General features: G+C 37.9%; 3 protein-coding genes across 3 annotated transcripts; 2 read left to right on the plus strand and 1 right to left on the minus strand.

Moving 5' to 3' along the window:
- Positions 1–328: 328 nt before the first annotated feature.
- Positions 329–1,988, plus strand: EAF01_000419 (uncharacterized protein; the record flags this gene model as incomplete). The annotated part of the gene is made up of 6 exons (XM_038908669.1): positions 329–339; positions 427–604; positions 866–1,123; positions 1,187–1,379; positions 1,500–1,746; positions 1,823–1,988. 6 exons carry the CDS (start codon positions 329–331, stop codon positions 1,986–1,988), a joined length of 1,053 nt encoding a protein of 350 aa, XP_038775575.1.
- Positions 1,989–2,203: 215 nt separating this feature from the next.
- On the minus strand, positions 2,204–2,398 carry EAF01_000420 (uncharacterized protein; the record flags this gene model as incomplete). The annotated part of the gene is made up of 1 exon (XM_038908670.1): positions 2,204–2,398. The coding sequence occupies one exon, from the start codon at positions 2,396–2,398 to the stop codon at positions 2,204–2,206; it is 195 nt and encodes a 64-aa protein (XP_038775576.1).
- Positions 2,300–7,868, plus strand: EAF01_000421 (uncharacterized protein). Its single transcript, XM_038908671.1, has 3 exons — positions 2,300–4,691; positions 4,752–6,915; positions 6,971–7,868. The coding sequence occupies exons 1-3, from the start codon at positions 3,571–3,573 to the stop codon at positions 7,418–7,420; spliced, it is 3,735 nt and encodes a 1,244-aa protein (XP_038775577.1). The 5' UTR covers positions 2,300–3,570; the 3' UTR covers positions 7,421–7,868.
- Positions 7,869–15,931: the final 8,063 nt, after the last annotated feature.

Consider the following 15,931-nt stretch of genomic DNA (forward strand, 5'->3'; position numbering starts at 1 on the left):
GATGCTAGAAGAACCATAAATAGTAGTGAAAATGTTTCAGGATATATAACCTTAACTCACAATCTATCAAATCTGTTTATTGAGATCAAAATCTTGTGGAAAGCCTGAGATGAAGTGTTCTGATAAATTTCAACTGAAATGTTTGTGATGAAGGTTGATCAACGTTTCAAACTTTAATTAAGCTAATAAGTGGTTTTGATATTGATATGATCGAGCAAGATCACATGATGTATTCCGATCTACTGCTGGCCGGAGGGTTCCTTCCTTATTACACACCGACAAAATTTAACATTAGTCCAAAGCCATCTCAAACCCACCTCAAGATACAATGAGTGAAACGTATAATTCCCCAGGCATCGAAGATGTGCACCGAAGATATGTGAAATTTCGTCAGAGGAATGAGAACTGATTTTCAATTTCTTCCAGTGAACCACCCGTTGATAAACGTCCAAGTGTGGCTGAAATCCTCGCACATAAATCCTACCCAGATACAATATGGAGACTTACCCCAACGCAAAGTGGAAAGTTGCCGATTGGAGTTGGTAGGGGAGGACCCTTCAAAATAGACTGGGAGGTTCATGGCAGTGGAGAGACGAAGGTTGTGGTAAGTTGACAATCTTGGACTTTGGTGTGACGTGTATCACATGCGAGTGCATGACGGACTGGAGAGCGAAGAATGGGTAGCTCAAAACTCAAGAGTGTTGAGACTCGTACCTCAATGTTGTTTACGCTTCTGCTCATTTCTCTCTGTCGTATCCCCGACATTGTTTGCGTCTCCGCAAACTTTTGACTGTACAGACAAAACTTGGTCTCGATTGGGTCACGTGTTCATGTATCAACATGCTAATCTGGAGTTTTCATCCAGTGGATTATGGGCTTAGGCTCTAACAAGTCAACATGGCAAAGACAAACCCTGTACTTTGGTCATGAAAGAGGAGACAAATATTCCTCGTTAGTATTTGATAATCGAGGTATGGGCGGATCAGACACCCCCATCCTACGATATTCTACCTCGGAAATGGCCAAGGATTGTATCGAGCTACTCGACCATTTAGGTTGGACGAAGGACAGACAGCTCAACATCACCGGAGTCAGCATGGGTGGAATGATTGCACAAGAATTGGTGAGTTTCTATATACCTTAATAGTTACATTGTTCAAGACTCATTTGCTATTTTGATATATAGGCATTGATGATACCAAATCGAATTGCCACTCTTAACTTACTTTCCACCGCACCTTATATCGAAAACACAACTAGCTTCTTTGAAAACCTGCGCACACGAGTTATGATGTTTGTCCCTAAGCCACTTGATCGATCTGTTTTGGATGCATCGTTGTCGTTGTTTCCTGCGTCGTGGCTATCATTACCAGATACTAGTCCGTTGTTGCTTTCTTTACTCTTGTGATGCACTTCATATCCGCCATGTTTTTTTTTTTCTTTCTTTTCACTGCCACGACTCTACTTCCTCTACTTCAGAGACCTAACATCAAAATTAGTCCATCTGCCTTCGGAATCAACCCCCTTGGTTGAACCACCACCTGGTCATCCTTTTCCCTATGCACACTTCTCTACTAACTACGAGCGCTTTGCTGCTGCCGAGTTAACCAAAAGACTCGATCCTAAAGCTTTCAAAACATACGGGTTTCTGCTCCAGGCTATTGCTGCTGGTTGGCACCACAAGAGTCCTGCGCAATTGAAAGAACTAGGGGACAAAGTTGGAAGAGAAAGAATCGCAGTCATGCAGTAAGTATTTTAACTAATCGATGAGTTGATACATTCGATGTTCTGATGACTGAATAACAACTAACATCTTACATAGTGGCACACTCGACCGACTTATATCGTTTCCTCATGGCGAGAAGCTTATAGCATTTATACAACCAGGTAGAGCCGAGATTCGAGAAGGTGATGGGCATGCAATTCCTATCCAGGAAGAAGACTGGTTTCACGCGAAGATGGTGGCATTTTTTGAGGAATTTAATTGAGATAAAGAGCGTCCAGATTCAAACAAATCCAAAGTACACTATATTGTCAATGAATAGATATCTCCATCATAAATCCGCATCTTTTCCATCACTATGTCTACCCCTGACTACGACTCTGGATAATTTCCCACTGTCAAAAAGGTGCATGTCCATCTGTATGTTCATTTTTACTTACGGGAGCAGGATACCTGGGCTGGAGAGTTGACCTAGCATCTCTATCTATCAACAATGAACAATGCCGTGCCAGACACCCTAGCAGCCTTTGTCGTATCAGTAATGTTTTCAAAAGAAAGACGGATAAGAGAAGAAATATCTTGAGACACATTGACATCTTGAAATGGTGTCTCGGGTGGCTGTGCTACATATAGATCGACAAAATATTTGACAGCTTGGGCGACACCCAGCCACATCTGCCGACATCTGGGCAGGCCCAGTGATATATATCAAGCCCTGATTTGTGATTCCAAACTCTGCATCTCCTTCAATTCAATTCAAACCCCGAACATTTTCCCAATCACAGGAAAAATTCCATACACCTTGTGCCATTGGATTATCAGCAATCTTTTACTTTGTTGAGCACAATCATTACTGAAATATTGATATTTCAACTGTTCTCTCCATCTTCCACACACACATCTGCATTGATATCCATTGCCCACCCAGGTACGGAGATGCAAGTCCTATTGAAAGATGATTGCACTACCTATTCAACGATTGTCAGATCGCAAGTGGCATTCGATCTTGCTTTGAGAATGAAAGGGAGGAGGGTAACATTAGCCGCATGTACCGCCAATTCAATTCAGGAGGACAAGATCCGGTTGCGATGATAATTGGATGAAAGATAGAAACGTTTCCGATTTCCTTGCATTCTACTAAACTGCAAGCGACCCACAGAACAAGCAAAGTTAGCAAGTTTTTTGACTTTTTTAAGTCCCGATAACTTTTGGGATTGGTTGATACGCACGTCGTCGGAAAGGTAATTATCCCGTTCTTTCTCTGCTTCGTCTGATGTTTCCCAGAAAAGAAAAGAAAAGAAAAGAAAAAACCTTGGGACTTGGGAGAGGTTCTTGATACATACGATTTTGTGTGTATGTGTAATCAAACTTTGTCACGTTCGTATCCACTGCGTACAGAAGAATTTTGTATTTTGTACTTTGTATTTTGTATCTCCTCTTAGGAAAGGCAAAATTCCCCCAGAAAGCGAATCCACTAAAAAAACAACACGACTTGGAGTGCGTAACTCAACTTTTCATTCATCGCAGTCAACAACTCACAACCGTTTATCGCCATGTTACTCCTGTAGGAATGTCGCTATTGTTTCATCGAAACCTTTCGTTGCGTTTCTTGTTTTGTGATCTTCACTCATACTTGCCCAAACAGAGCAACGAAACTACCCCACCATAATACAGCAATAAAGTCTCGACTCTCTTTTCGACCAGAGCTGGGTGTCCTGCCCTCCGATTGCTATACCTATCATTTTCGGCCTGGAAGTGAGGAAGAGCTTGGGATTAGGTGTTGGGCCAAAACTGCTGCCCGAGTAAGAAAGACATACAACTCGAGTAGGTGACAGTAAAACTTAGCAATGGAACATCTGCCGTCAATACTCAAAGGTCTCGGCATAACCTCCTCAGCAGATGGTGAATCAAAAGATTCAACGCAGTTCACTTCGCTGGCTGTGGATCCAATTTTAAGTCCTCTCGGGTCGCAAGATGATTTGAGCAGTATAGGAGTTCTCGAGTTACTCGAATCAGATGAAAGAGCGGTTTTTATACTTGAGCTCACGAACCCAGGTGATACAACGCCGGTATATACGAATCCGCGATTAAAAGAATTACAAGTGCTGGGAAGCAAAGTTGGGGAATCTCTTGATCTGCGCGTGGCAACAAAGGATGAGAAGCACAGGGGATTTTTAGAATGGGCAGGAGGCGATTTCAGCGATGGAAAAATACCTGTTACACTATATTGTGGAGTGAGATGGAGTGCGCAAACAATGAGAAATCGATGGAGGGTTATTGCTGGAGATGTAGGAGGAAGGATAGACGTTGCCGGGGACAAACCTACCATTCAACGATCGCAAACTCTCTCGCCACAGAAAGCACGTCGCATGTCAAAGTCTGACGACGCATCTAGATCCTCACTCGAATCTCAATTAGAGGCATATCGGCTTCATCGGGAAGACACAATATCAATATTTCCACCAGCACAAGAACCAGTTACTTTGAAAGAGGTTCTTGAAGTGGGAGATACTACACTTGGTCCATTCGATATATTGGCGCCAGACACGATAGTAGAATTGTCGCCGCATGTACGATTCTTCCTCGATTTCGATTGGGCATCTACGGAGCTTGGCCCCATAGATTCCTGGCCGGTTGAGCTACGAAGGATGTGCAATTTCCTCATGTCAGACCCAAGACCTGCGGCAATGTATTGGGGCCAATCCAGAGTTATGATGTACAACGAACCTTATATGTTGGTCACAGGACAGAAGCATCCAGGGATGATGGGGAAAACCTTCTCGGAGGCCTGGGCTGAAGTTGAAGACGCATTTAGCGATTCATTCAACAAAGCGTATGAAACTGGCAAAGCTTCGACTATGGATGATGCAAGGTTCTTTATCGAAAGACATGGATACTTGGAGGAGACCTATTATTCATTATCGATTTTACCGTTCAGTTGCAACAGCTATGGCAGCCATCTTGCTTTGTAAGTCGGGATTGTATTGTCTTTGCACTAATTTGAGACCGGCACTAATTTGATGTGTAGTTACAATTCTGTATTTGATACTACTAGGCAAGTAGTTGCAGATCGTAGAATGATATTTTTACTACGACTTGGACAGTTCATTGCTTCATCTCGAGAACCCAAGGACTTTTGGCAGCAGCTTCTACGGGGACTTGAACCAGATCATCCCGATTTACCTTTTGCTTTGTTGTACTCAGCCGGCAATGACGTTAACGAGACCCTTTCGGAATCTTCAGCATTAAGCCACAACTCCAACTGGGTACTAGAAGGATCTGTTAGATTCCCTGGTGCTGGGAAGAATGTACCGAAACATATTAATTCTGATAATCCCATGGAAGAATTTCTACCCAGCTTTAGCGACCTTGTCAAATCAGATTGCCCTACGCTCTTACATCGAGAGGATGGCACTATTCCTCCATCTTTGACCACTGCTCTTCAGGGTACGCTTGCATGGGATACGGTTGTTTTCTTACCAATTAGAGCTACTACAGAAAGCGTTCTCGGCTTTCTTATCTTTGGACTCAATGCTCGACGAAAATACGATGATGACTATAGATTATTCATACAACTTCTCAGTCGACAACTTGCTACTTCAATGGCTGCGGCAGTACTTGTTGAAGATGAAATCCAACGTGGTCGAATGGCCGCCGAACATGCTTACCAAGATCGCAATCGACTCTCAAGGAAACTCGAAATTCAAGCTCATGAAGCCTCAGAAATTGAAAGTCGTTTCAGAAGAATGGCTGATCTAGCTCCTGTTGGGATGTTTCATATTGGCGTTAATGGCAAATTAGTTTATGCTAACGAACTTTATTATAACTTAACGGAACATGACAGAGATATCAATACTAAAATGGGCTGGTACGAGGTACTTATGGAGGAAGATTGGCCAATCATGGATGTGCAATGGAAAAAGCTTATGGATGGGGAACCTGTCTCTTTTGAAATCCGGCTACGAGCACTTTTCAAGGGGGCTGACAAAATCGGTGATGAAGAAATTGATGGTGCAATTTGGATAATAGCTGCTGCTTATCCTGAAAAGGCGCCAGATGGTACTGTCGTTGGTGTTTTGGGTTGCTTGACCGATATTAGTCGACAGAAGTGGGCCGAAGATTTTCAAAAGCGAAAAATGCTTGAAGCGATTGAGTTGAAGCGTCAACAGGAAAATTTTATTGACATGACATCACACGAAATGAGGAATCCATTATCAGCCATAATCCAATGTGCAGACATGATCGGAATTTCGGTCAAGGAATTTGATGGAGGAACTAATGATGTTATTCTTCCAAGAGAGGCGGTTCATGGATACGCAGATGCAGCTTCGACGATCATACTATGTGCTCAACATCAGAAGAGAATCATCGATGACATTCTCACGCTGAGCAAGCTCGATTCAGATTTATTATTCGTCACTCCTACCGAAGTACAGCCATTACCTATCATCAAAAATGCACTGAAGATATTTGATGGAGAATTACAGAAGAGTGATGTCGCGCTAAGATTTCATGTATCACCTACATTCGAAGAACTCAATGTTGACTGGATCAAACTAGATCCAAGTAGATTAGTACAGGTCCTCATCAATCTTGTCACAAATGCGATCAAATTCACCCAAACTCAACCAAAACGGAATATTGCCATCACAGTGAGCGCAGCACTCGAGCCTCCTAGCACCCCAGGTCTTGTCTACCTTTCAAAAACTAATAGTCACAAAGACATTACGCCAGATGGTGAATGGGGAGATGGAGAAATTGTATATCTTCACATTGAAGTCCAAGATAGTGGCCGCGGTCTCGATGAAACGGAACGCAATCTTTTGTTTAAAAGATTTTCCCAAGCCTCACCACGAACACATGTTCAATATGGTGGATCTGGTCTGGGTCTCTTTATTTCTCGAGAACTTACAGAACTTCAAGGTGGTCAAATAGGTGTCGCCTCAAAAGCAGGGGTTGGAAGTACCTTTGCATTTTACATTCGAACTCGCCGCTGTGATCCGCCTGATGATAAGGAATCTTTTGTTCCTCAAATGGATGCTCAAGCGCAAAATAATATCATTACGAATAATTCTCTCGCTAGGGTCAAAGGACCTACTCGCCATCCTTTAAGAAGTCGTCGTTCTCAAAGTCCGGCTTCTTCAACACCAAAACACATTCTAATCGTTGAAGATAACATTGTCAATCAAAAAGTAGATTTTTCCCTCCCACTGTTTATTTCAGAACTTCAAGCTAACGATTTATTAGGTCCTAAGTAAACAACTTCGTAGCGCAGGTTGTATTGTAAGCGTCGCAAATCACGGTCTAGAAGCCCTTGAATTCCTCGAAAAATCTACATTTTCCACAACTCTACCAGAAGGCGTGTCAGGTATTCCATGCAATATTTTATTAATGGATCTGGAAATGCCAGTAATGGATGGTCTTACTTGTGTACGGCAGATTCGCAAATGGGAAAAGGAAGGAAAGGTTAGGGAGAGAGTACCGGTAATAGCTGTGACGGCTAATGCAAGGAGTGAGCAGATTGCTAGAGCGAAAGAGGCGGGTATGGATAGTGTTGTTACTAAACCTTTTAGGATAGGAGAGCTGGTACCAGAGATGGAGAAGTGGTTGGTGAGGGGAGTAGTGTTGGATAGGTTGAAGGAAGGTGCAAGAGATGAGAGAGCTGGAGTAGAGAGGAGAGATAGTGCACCGATTTAGGGATGGGAAAGGAGAAGACACAAATGATGCATAGAATGGGCGTTTGGATTCACTAAGTTGGATGGATAGAAATAGGTACCACATAAAGATTTGGATGGGTTAGGTATGGTATCTTCACTGTGATATTACCATATACTTGCATTGGAGAGTCTATATGGTTAGGCGTCCTACGATAATTGTTTTAAGAAGGTTGGGATATAGGTAACATAGCATAGCATACATAGCATAGCGAGGGTGTTTAGCGATTTGCATTTGGTACTTGGGATTTGGAATTTGGAATTTGATATTTGTGTGGGACTTAGCATTTGGGGCATTAGAAGGAGTATACTCCATACCTAGCTAGTATTTCCTGCTTGAGTTGGAAACTTTGATACAAAAAGGGTTGGTCATTGAAGACCAATTGATTTGATTTTGATTTTGATTGAGTTGTGTTTGTTTTTGTAGAATGGACATGTTTGTTGATATATCTCCACGGAGTACCTCTGTACGAAGTTATCTACGGTACTGTAGATATTTACTGTAGGTATTTACTGATCCATCAGTGAACTCAATACACTCCGCACGGCGATAATGAAAAATTCGACGGGGTTTAAACTTCCTACCCAATCTATTTGTAGGAGAAACAACAGACGGGATTTAATCATTCAAATCTCTATTGAAATCTTTTAGATTATTTAAATAAAAATCTATCACAAATAATTTATATTCAATTTGATAAGATTATAAGGAATAATAGCCTTTTCTTATCCGAATAAGTAAATGCTTAAAAGTTTTATTTTATATATTGATTAAGAAGGAGTAATCGAGTTGTAAAGATATTATAGAAATGATTAAATTCCGTCTGTTTTTTCTCCTACAAATACGAGGGCCTGTTCTTATTAAATGCCGGGTCCGTGTACTCATATAAAACATATTAATAATAAGATCTCGTTTCTAACTCTTATTTTTTAATAAATTAATAATAAATTAATCATTTAATATAAATTATAATTAAAGAATAGTTTAAGAATAACTTTATTTTAATTTAAATTATGAGATTTATATAATAAATTATCTTCAATGAATAATATAATACTATACAGATTTATATGTGAGGTTGTTATTTTCTAAAGATTGATATTCTTGCTTATAAAAAGCCAGCATTCTTTAGAAACAGGCCCTCGTAGTCAATCACCTGTTCTTCCCTTCTCTGCCCACTCAACCATCATAAAAATTACCCCACCAGACCCACCCCACTCCTTCTCGCTCTTACCCCTCTAAAAAAAAATTTACTCCTTCCACACACCACTCACCCAGTTAATCACACCTTGCTTATCCTACTAAAAAATTCAAAAAAGCTGTTGTGATGAGAGTGGGATTCGAACCCACGCCTATTACTAGACCAGGAGATTTTAATAGTCAATTAATGAGTGTTGAAACCTTAACCTGGCGCCTTAGACCAACTCGGCCATCTCACCGTGGGTACTTTGGGGGTACTTGATAGGTGAGGCGATGGGGAGGGGCTTATATTTAAGAGGTGATGGGGGAGGGGATTAGGGGAAAATGGGAGAGGGGAGGGGAGGAGAAGGGGAGGATAAGGGCCTGGGGGGGGAGGATTGGGGATTGGAGAGAGGATGGGAGGAGGATGGGATGGGATGGGAGGTAGGTAGTGGGTAGATGAAGGGAAGGGAAAGGAGAGGAGAGGAGTATAGCTCAATACAACACAACACAACATAATTCACATGCACCCTCTACAGTCGGGGTATATCAACAGACAAAGCCTCTTCCGAAAATAACATACATACATACATACATACATACATACATATTATTTATCACGCATTCTAATACTCCATCTAGACCTATATCATCACTGGCTCTATTTTTCTTCTTCTACGGTTGGGGGTTTCGAGGTATTTGGTTTGGATTAGGGGTTTGTGTATATCTGTGAGTATACCAGGTTTGGGTTTGGGGTTCGGTTTGTGGTATGTGTGCGGGATGAAGTTGTCTGGATATGCAGGACTCGGGAAAGATTTGGGGGGATTCGTTAGGGCACGTGAGGATTTGCTAATTCGGGTTCGATTTGTTGTGGAGCAGATTGGTAAGTATAGAGTAAGGAGTAAGGAGTATCTTTAGGGAATGGAGATGGAGCTTTGTGGTATTGTATTGTATTATATATATGATATATCATGAGGTTAAATATTTTAGTGTCTGGGGATATGGTTGAAGAGAGAGGAGAGAGGAAAGAAGTGGAGAGGAGAGGAGAATCGGTTAGTTGTCGTTTCTCTGAGATCTGGATATGAGCATCTGGATTGGAATTTGAGGATGAGAGGGGTTTTTTCTCGTTTTGTGAATTGAGTTGATTTGACGATACATTGGGGGTGGCGGGGGGGGGTTATTTATGTCGAGTCATTTGTATGTTGTTTGGAGTGTGGAGTGTGGAGTATCAAAGTATCAAAGTATCACAAAGATTCTAAAACCCACCTCCCTTGGAACTTGGAATATTCTACAGATATCTGAGTTTTTCAATCTTGAAAGTTTAGAGATCTGGGTTTATTTGAATGCTTGCTACTGCCCATGTTACTATTCATATAATACCTGGTGCCAGTGGACTTCTTTGGGAGTATTGAGGACCAGTTTGACTTTGAAGATTAGATGATGTATAAATTCACGAAGGTTATTTTTCTTTTTTTCTTTTTTTGCTTATGGGGATTTGCTCTGGTGATGAAATTTCATTGCTTGATGACCTATGAAACAATTTAATGCTGAATTTTCTGTTGGATTCAGCCGGTACGCTGTCTGTCATTCCCTTATTCATATAGCACAAAATAGTTATTTTCTGCCTGGGTGTGTGGCTTCTTGTCGAATGATGTGGTAGTTGTGAGTTGAGTTTGTGTTTGTGATTAAACATGTTAGGTTCGAAGATGATATGGTATATATAGGTATACTATGGAGCAAGTTGTGAGGTTGATGGAAGGATGTGTGAAAAGGATGTTTGGACGAGTGTTTGTGTTATTTCTGATGGTGTGCGGATGAGTGCTGGTGGTAGGTAGCTTTTACTACTATCATATATTTGAAATAGTGTATTCTTCATAACAGAAAAGTTGCGAGTCTGGAAGTCGAAGAAGCTGGTTGATATAGTTGAAATGGTCATCGGCAGCAGTGATGACTTTAGCTTGGTCTGAGAACTGAAACTGATAGAAGATGTGGACTTTTGGTAACCAGATCTGATTTTGAAGGATGAGCTATTGAGAGTGCTTACTGGATCTTCATTGGAATCTATTTGATTTGGTAGTTTCCAAATCAAGGAATTAAATTGAGGTGGTCCCCCGGGTGAATGTACAAAGTTGGATGAAAGTCAAGACAGGAATTTACAACTCAAAGCCCTCTCTCAACATTTTATCTACATAACCAAACAGCTATATACTCACTTGCTCCTTCACACAGATATCCCCTTGCAAACAGTATTTTTAACACCTAATATCCCATCTCCTAGACCTCCAACCCCAAACTCGCCAAAAACTCCACCTTTACTCTATCTAAACCTCCCACCTTATTCACTCCCATCTATCTACTTCACGGGAACTTCCCCTCTTCCCCAGATCACGGCAACTTCCCTCCTCCCCCAGATCACGTTACATTCTGTCAAACCCAGACCTTTTGTTGCATATCTCATATCTCACTTTTCTAATCTTGCGATACTTCCCAGAATTGAGGGTTTACTGCCATTTGAAAAGCTTCATTTTCTTCTTTTACACTGCTTGCTTCAACCTAGAAAGGGATGAGGAGATCAGAAAGTTAACACATTATTTTTGGTCTTGAGAATAGAGATATAATTCCTATATTCACTATTATATATCTCGTCCTGTTTCCTTCAGCATACTTCACTCTACTCTATTTCAGTATATCCAATTGCATCACTTCGACAATATCCTAGAGGTTTTGTTGCATATCTTATATTTCATATTTTCTAATCTCAATATACCTCTCCAAATACGACTTCTCACCCATTTGAAAAGCTTCATTTTCTTCTCTTTTGCACTGCTTCCTTCAACTTGGTATAGTGAGTAGGTGAGGAGATTAAGAATACGGATATTTGTTTTTCATGTATAGGGTACAATTCCTGCATTCACTCTTCAATCTCGTCCCTTTCACTTCAGCACACTTTTCTTCACTCTATCCAACCATATTGCTTCCCCAACAGTGTGAGGGTTTTGTTGCACATCTTACCCAGATGCATTTCCTAATCTCACGATACTTGACAATTTGAGGTTTTATAGCTATTTGAAAAGCATCATTTTCTTCTTTTGCGCTTCTTCAAGCTAGCGAGGAAGGAGGAGATCAAGAAGTCGATATTTTTTTTGATCTGGAGAATAAAGGTATAACTCTTTGCACCCACTTATATATCTCATCTCGACCACTTCAACACACTTCACTCCACACTATCCAACCAGATCTCTCCCTCAATAACCTGAAGGTTTTGTTGCATATCTCAATTTTAGATTTTCTAATCTCACGATACTTGACAATTTGAGGTATTGCTGCAAGTTGAAAAGCCTCATTTTTTCCTTTTGTTGTATCTTCAGGATTTCAAGATGGAGAGATATCTATGAATTGCGTGATACTTGCACCCCTTCCACTCATCGACTCCCAATATATCTATATCCTCATCCTAGGTATTCACTCATTCACTTCCCGCCACATGACTTCCCCAACTCTTGAGAAGTTTTGTTGCATATCTCATATTTTCTACACATCTCTAATCTCAAGATAGCTTCAAATTTGAGGTCCTACACCAAGTTGAAAAGCTTCATTTCTTCCTCATTCTATCTTAAAGAGTCTAGGATAGGGATATCCTTACAAGTTGTATTGTCCTTCCACCCAAAGCCAACTGTCAACTCACTTCAAATACCTACCTATATCAACCTTCACCATATTCACCCATTCGCTTCCCCATTCGCCTCCCCATTCGCTTCCCCACTATATCGCTTCCTCAACGACCTGAGGGTGGTTTTGTTGCACATCTCACTTTTCTACACATTTTCTAATCTCACGATATCTACTCAAAATCGATTTCTAACCAATCTGAAAAGCTTCATTTTTTCTTTTGTTATATGTTCAGGATCTCAGGATGAAGGAATGTTTCTTATAAGTTGTATTCCCCTTCCACTCAAGTTTTAATTTCTTCCGCCTTCAACCATTCTGCCTATTCTAGATATTCACTCATTCACTTCCCTATCCACTCCCCCTCCCAATCATATTACACCGCCTCGGCCTTTCTAAACAATCAAAAATCTTTTGTTGCACATCTTACCTTTCTACATATATCCTAATCTCACGATATCTTTCCAGATGCGTCTTTTCACCAATTTGAAATGCCTCATTTTCTTTCTCTTTCTCTTTCTTTCCTTTCAACATCTTCATCATAAATCTGTTCAAGTTGAAAATGGAGAGATAGAAATCTGAATGTAGTAGGTATTGTTCGCATTCTCATCTCAGTGTGTATCATCTTGACTCTGTCTATATCATCTTAACATATATCATCCGAATATTCAACTCCCTATACAAACAACCTAGACACACAGACATTTCACTTCACTTCATTTCACTTTACTCAAACAATCAAACGACCAACCAGCCACGTCATATCACTTTCTCTATATTACTAGACATTCTATTCTATTCTGTTTCGTTTTGCTTTATTACACATCCAATACTCCTTTATATATAAGCAGATAACTTAATTAATAGTAGATACCTATCTAGATAGTTCATAAGTACAGCTATAGATACCTATTCGTGTGCCTCCTATAAAGGTAGACATATCGGATCGTTTCGACTACGGATTGTTAATTAAGCGATGTATATGATATTATAATTCATGACATTATATTACATCGTAATACGGATTAGTCATATACATACCTCCTTCATTACCTCCATTATTATTATTATCACTTCGACCTCGACCTCTACTGCCTGCAACTCATGTTCAAACTCAAACTCAAAAACCAAGAAACTTTTATCACCACCTATAGTACTAGTTAACTGCTATCAGCCCAAACGTCTTTTCATACATTTTCATGAATGATTATATAATATAATATTTTCTATATTTTCTATTTCATTTTCAATAGGAATTCAATAAACATAAGACTGATATTTTTATCAATTAAGTTATAAAAGTATAAAGTTATAATGATTGAAAAATAATGAGATTTACTAATAAAGTAAGCGAAAATCAAGCGACTTTCTTAATATTTTCATTCAATTATATAAATTCTCATATTAAAACCTTCTTAGAATATTAAAATGTTTGAAAATATTTATTATTAGTATAAAAGCTTTATAAAAATAAAGCTTAAAGAAATTTAAATATTAAATTATAAAGATTTTCATATATGAAAATATAGTAGAATGTCGATTTTTAATGTGAAAATGAGTTTCGACTAATAGTACTTGATATTAACTATAGTACCTAGTATTTTATCATTTTCTTCTCCTTCTTCTTCTCCTTCAGATTTCAGAATGAGATTAAGATTTCTATTACGAGCATCGATGTAGAGTCGGCATTAGGCCGACTATTATTCTAGTATTTAAAGAGTTTTTATATATATATAACTTTAAGAGAAAGATTTGAAGGAATTAATGAAAAGTTTTTAGATTTAATTATACCCTTTTATAATACTAGTCTTCACCTTGTACTGATTGTTATAATTTCAGAATCGTATCTCAGAGTCTAATTTCTATTATTATAGAAAGATGTAAAAACATTAAGACTTAAAGATGAGAAAAAAAAAAGATAAGAATGTAATTAAGGATAAGAATAAGAAGATATAAGAATATAAAAAAAGAGATAAAAATAGATTAGAAAACTAATTATCTAATACTTTTTTTTAGTTCATATAATTATATTATATCATATATATATATATTTTATAAGATTTAATTTGATTGAAATCGAGATCGAGATCGAAATCGAAATCGTAATCGAAATGAGAAAGAAAAGATAGAAGAGAGAGGAAGAAGAAGAAAAGGTAAGGATGACGATGAGAATGAGGAGAGGTAAGGAGAGAGAAGAGAAGTAGAGAGGAGAATGAGGAGGAAGAAATGAAATGGAGGAGGATGTGTGAATAAAGGTTGAATGAATGACCTTAAGTTGTTCAGAGTCTACATCTGTTGGGCAGACTTGATAAGGTGTATACACGAAGTATAAGAGTAAAAGGGGTTTGTTTTATTCTATCTATCCTTTTTGTATAAAGAGGGATTTACTATTTATATATATGTACTTATCTCATTTACACACTCCGTGTGTAAAGCATGACATGTAATGTCACGCCCCTAGTCACGTGTTCCAACAACATCAAAGGAGCTAGTCTTAGTATAGCCTATAAGAGGCTTACTACTCCCTATGAAGTAGCTAGCTTCTTAGATTGAATATACTTGACATTAGACTCTATATTTAGAATCTTCGTCTTTCATGTTTATTGTTTTTCTAAATAAATATTAATTAAACCATTCAATACTACTATAATATTAAGAGAACTAATTATAATTATAAAATAATAAAAATTCAAAATTATAAGACATAATTCATAAATTCTTAATATTCTTTATATAAAGAAGAATCTTTATTAAAAAATAAACCCTTTATTAGTTCTTTATTCGAAATTGTAATTTATTATTTTAAAAGTTTTAAAATATTATATAAAAACTAATTCAAATATAGAATAATAAATATAATAATAATTTTTTTTAATTAAAATACTAGTTCAAAATTAATGAAGAAAGTGATTTCAAATTAAAATTGATTTTAAATCAGAATAAGATATATACTATATATATATTATAGATTATATGAAAGATTAGAAAAAGTATAAATAAGTGACTTAAATCTCTATAGAAAGATCTCATTTTAGTATTTACTTTTAAATATATTAAATATATTAAATAATGAATCAATGTTTTCGATAATCAAATCAAGCTTTTCATATAATAATTCTATTTATACATTCTATAAGTCTAAGCTTCTTATATAATACTACTTATAGTATTATATTACGACGGTATTCAACATACCGCGTCATATGGCCAAACGGTCACATAATGGACCTAGAGGATCTAGGGGATCGAAGAATAAATATTTAGATCTATAAGATTTAAAGGATTCAAGTAGAATAAAGATTTATGGTTTTATAGAGAATGAAGATCTATATAAGGAATAGGGTTTCTTTATATATAAAGCTTTATACTTAAGAACAATTATTAATTTTATTGTTATAATTATAAGAATTATAATTAATTATAATCTTATTGAATTCCTACTTGAAGTTTAAATTAAACTATCTTAAGAGAATTCTAAACACTTTCACATAACCTTAAAAGCAGCTCCCGTAACATATTATTCTCAATCAAGCTTAGTCTATTCTACGCTGAACGTATAATCTATAATAGGTTATAAGCTTAATCAGCTTAGATTTATACAATACTATTATCTTATATTTAAGGAATATCTTAATTATTAATAGAATT

The sequence above is a fragment of the Botrytis porri genome, assembly GCF_014898465.1.
Source record: "Botrytis porri strain MUCL 3234 chromosome Unknown BPOR_001, whole genome shotgun sequence".
Lineage (NCBI taxonomy): Eukaryota > Fungi > Ascomycota > Leotiomycetes > Helotiales > Sclerotiniaceae > Botrytis > Botrytis porri.

Excerpts from the sequence above, each read along its gene's own strand:
- EAF01_000421 (XM_038908671.1), top strand. The coding sequence starts at position 3,571 with ATGGAACATCTGCCGTCAATACTCAAAGGTCTCGGCATAACCTCCTCA. Across the intron at positions 4,692-4,751 it reads TATGGCAGCCATCTTGCTTT|TTACAATTCTGTATTTGATA; the intron begins GTAAGTCGGGAT and ends TTTGATGTGTAG. Across the intron at positions 6,916-6,970 it reads ATAACATTGTCAATCAAAAA|GTCCTAAGTAAACAACTTCG; the intron begins GTAGATTTTTCC and ends ACGATTTATTAG.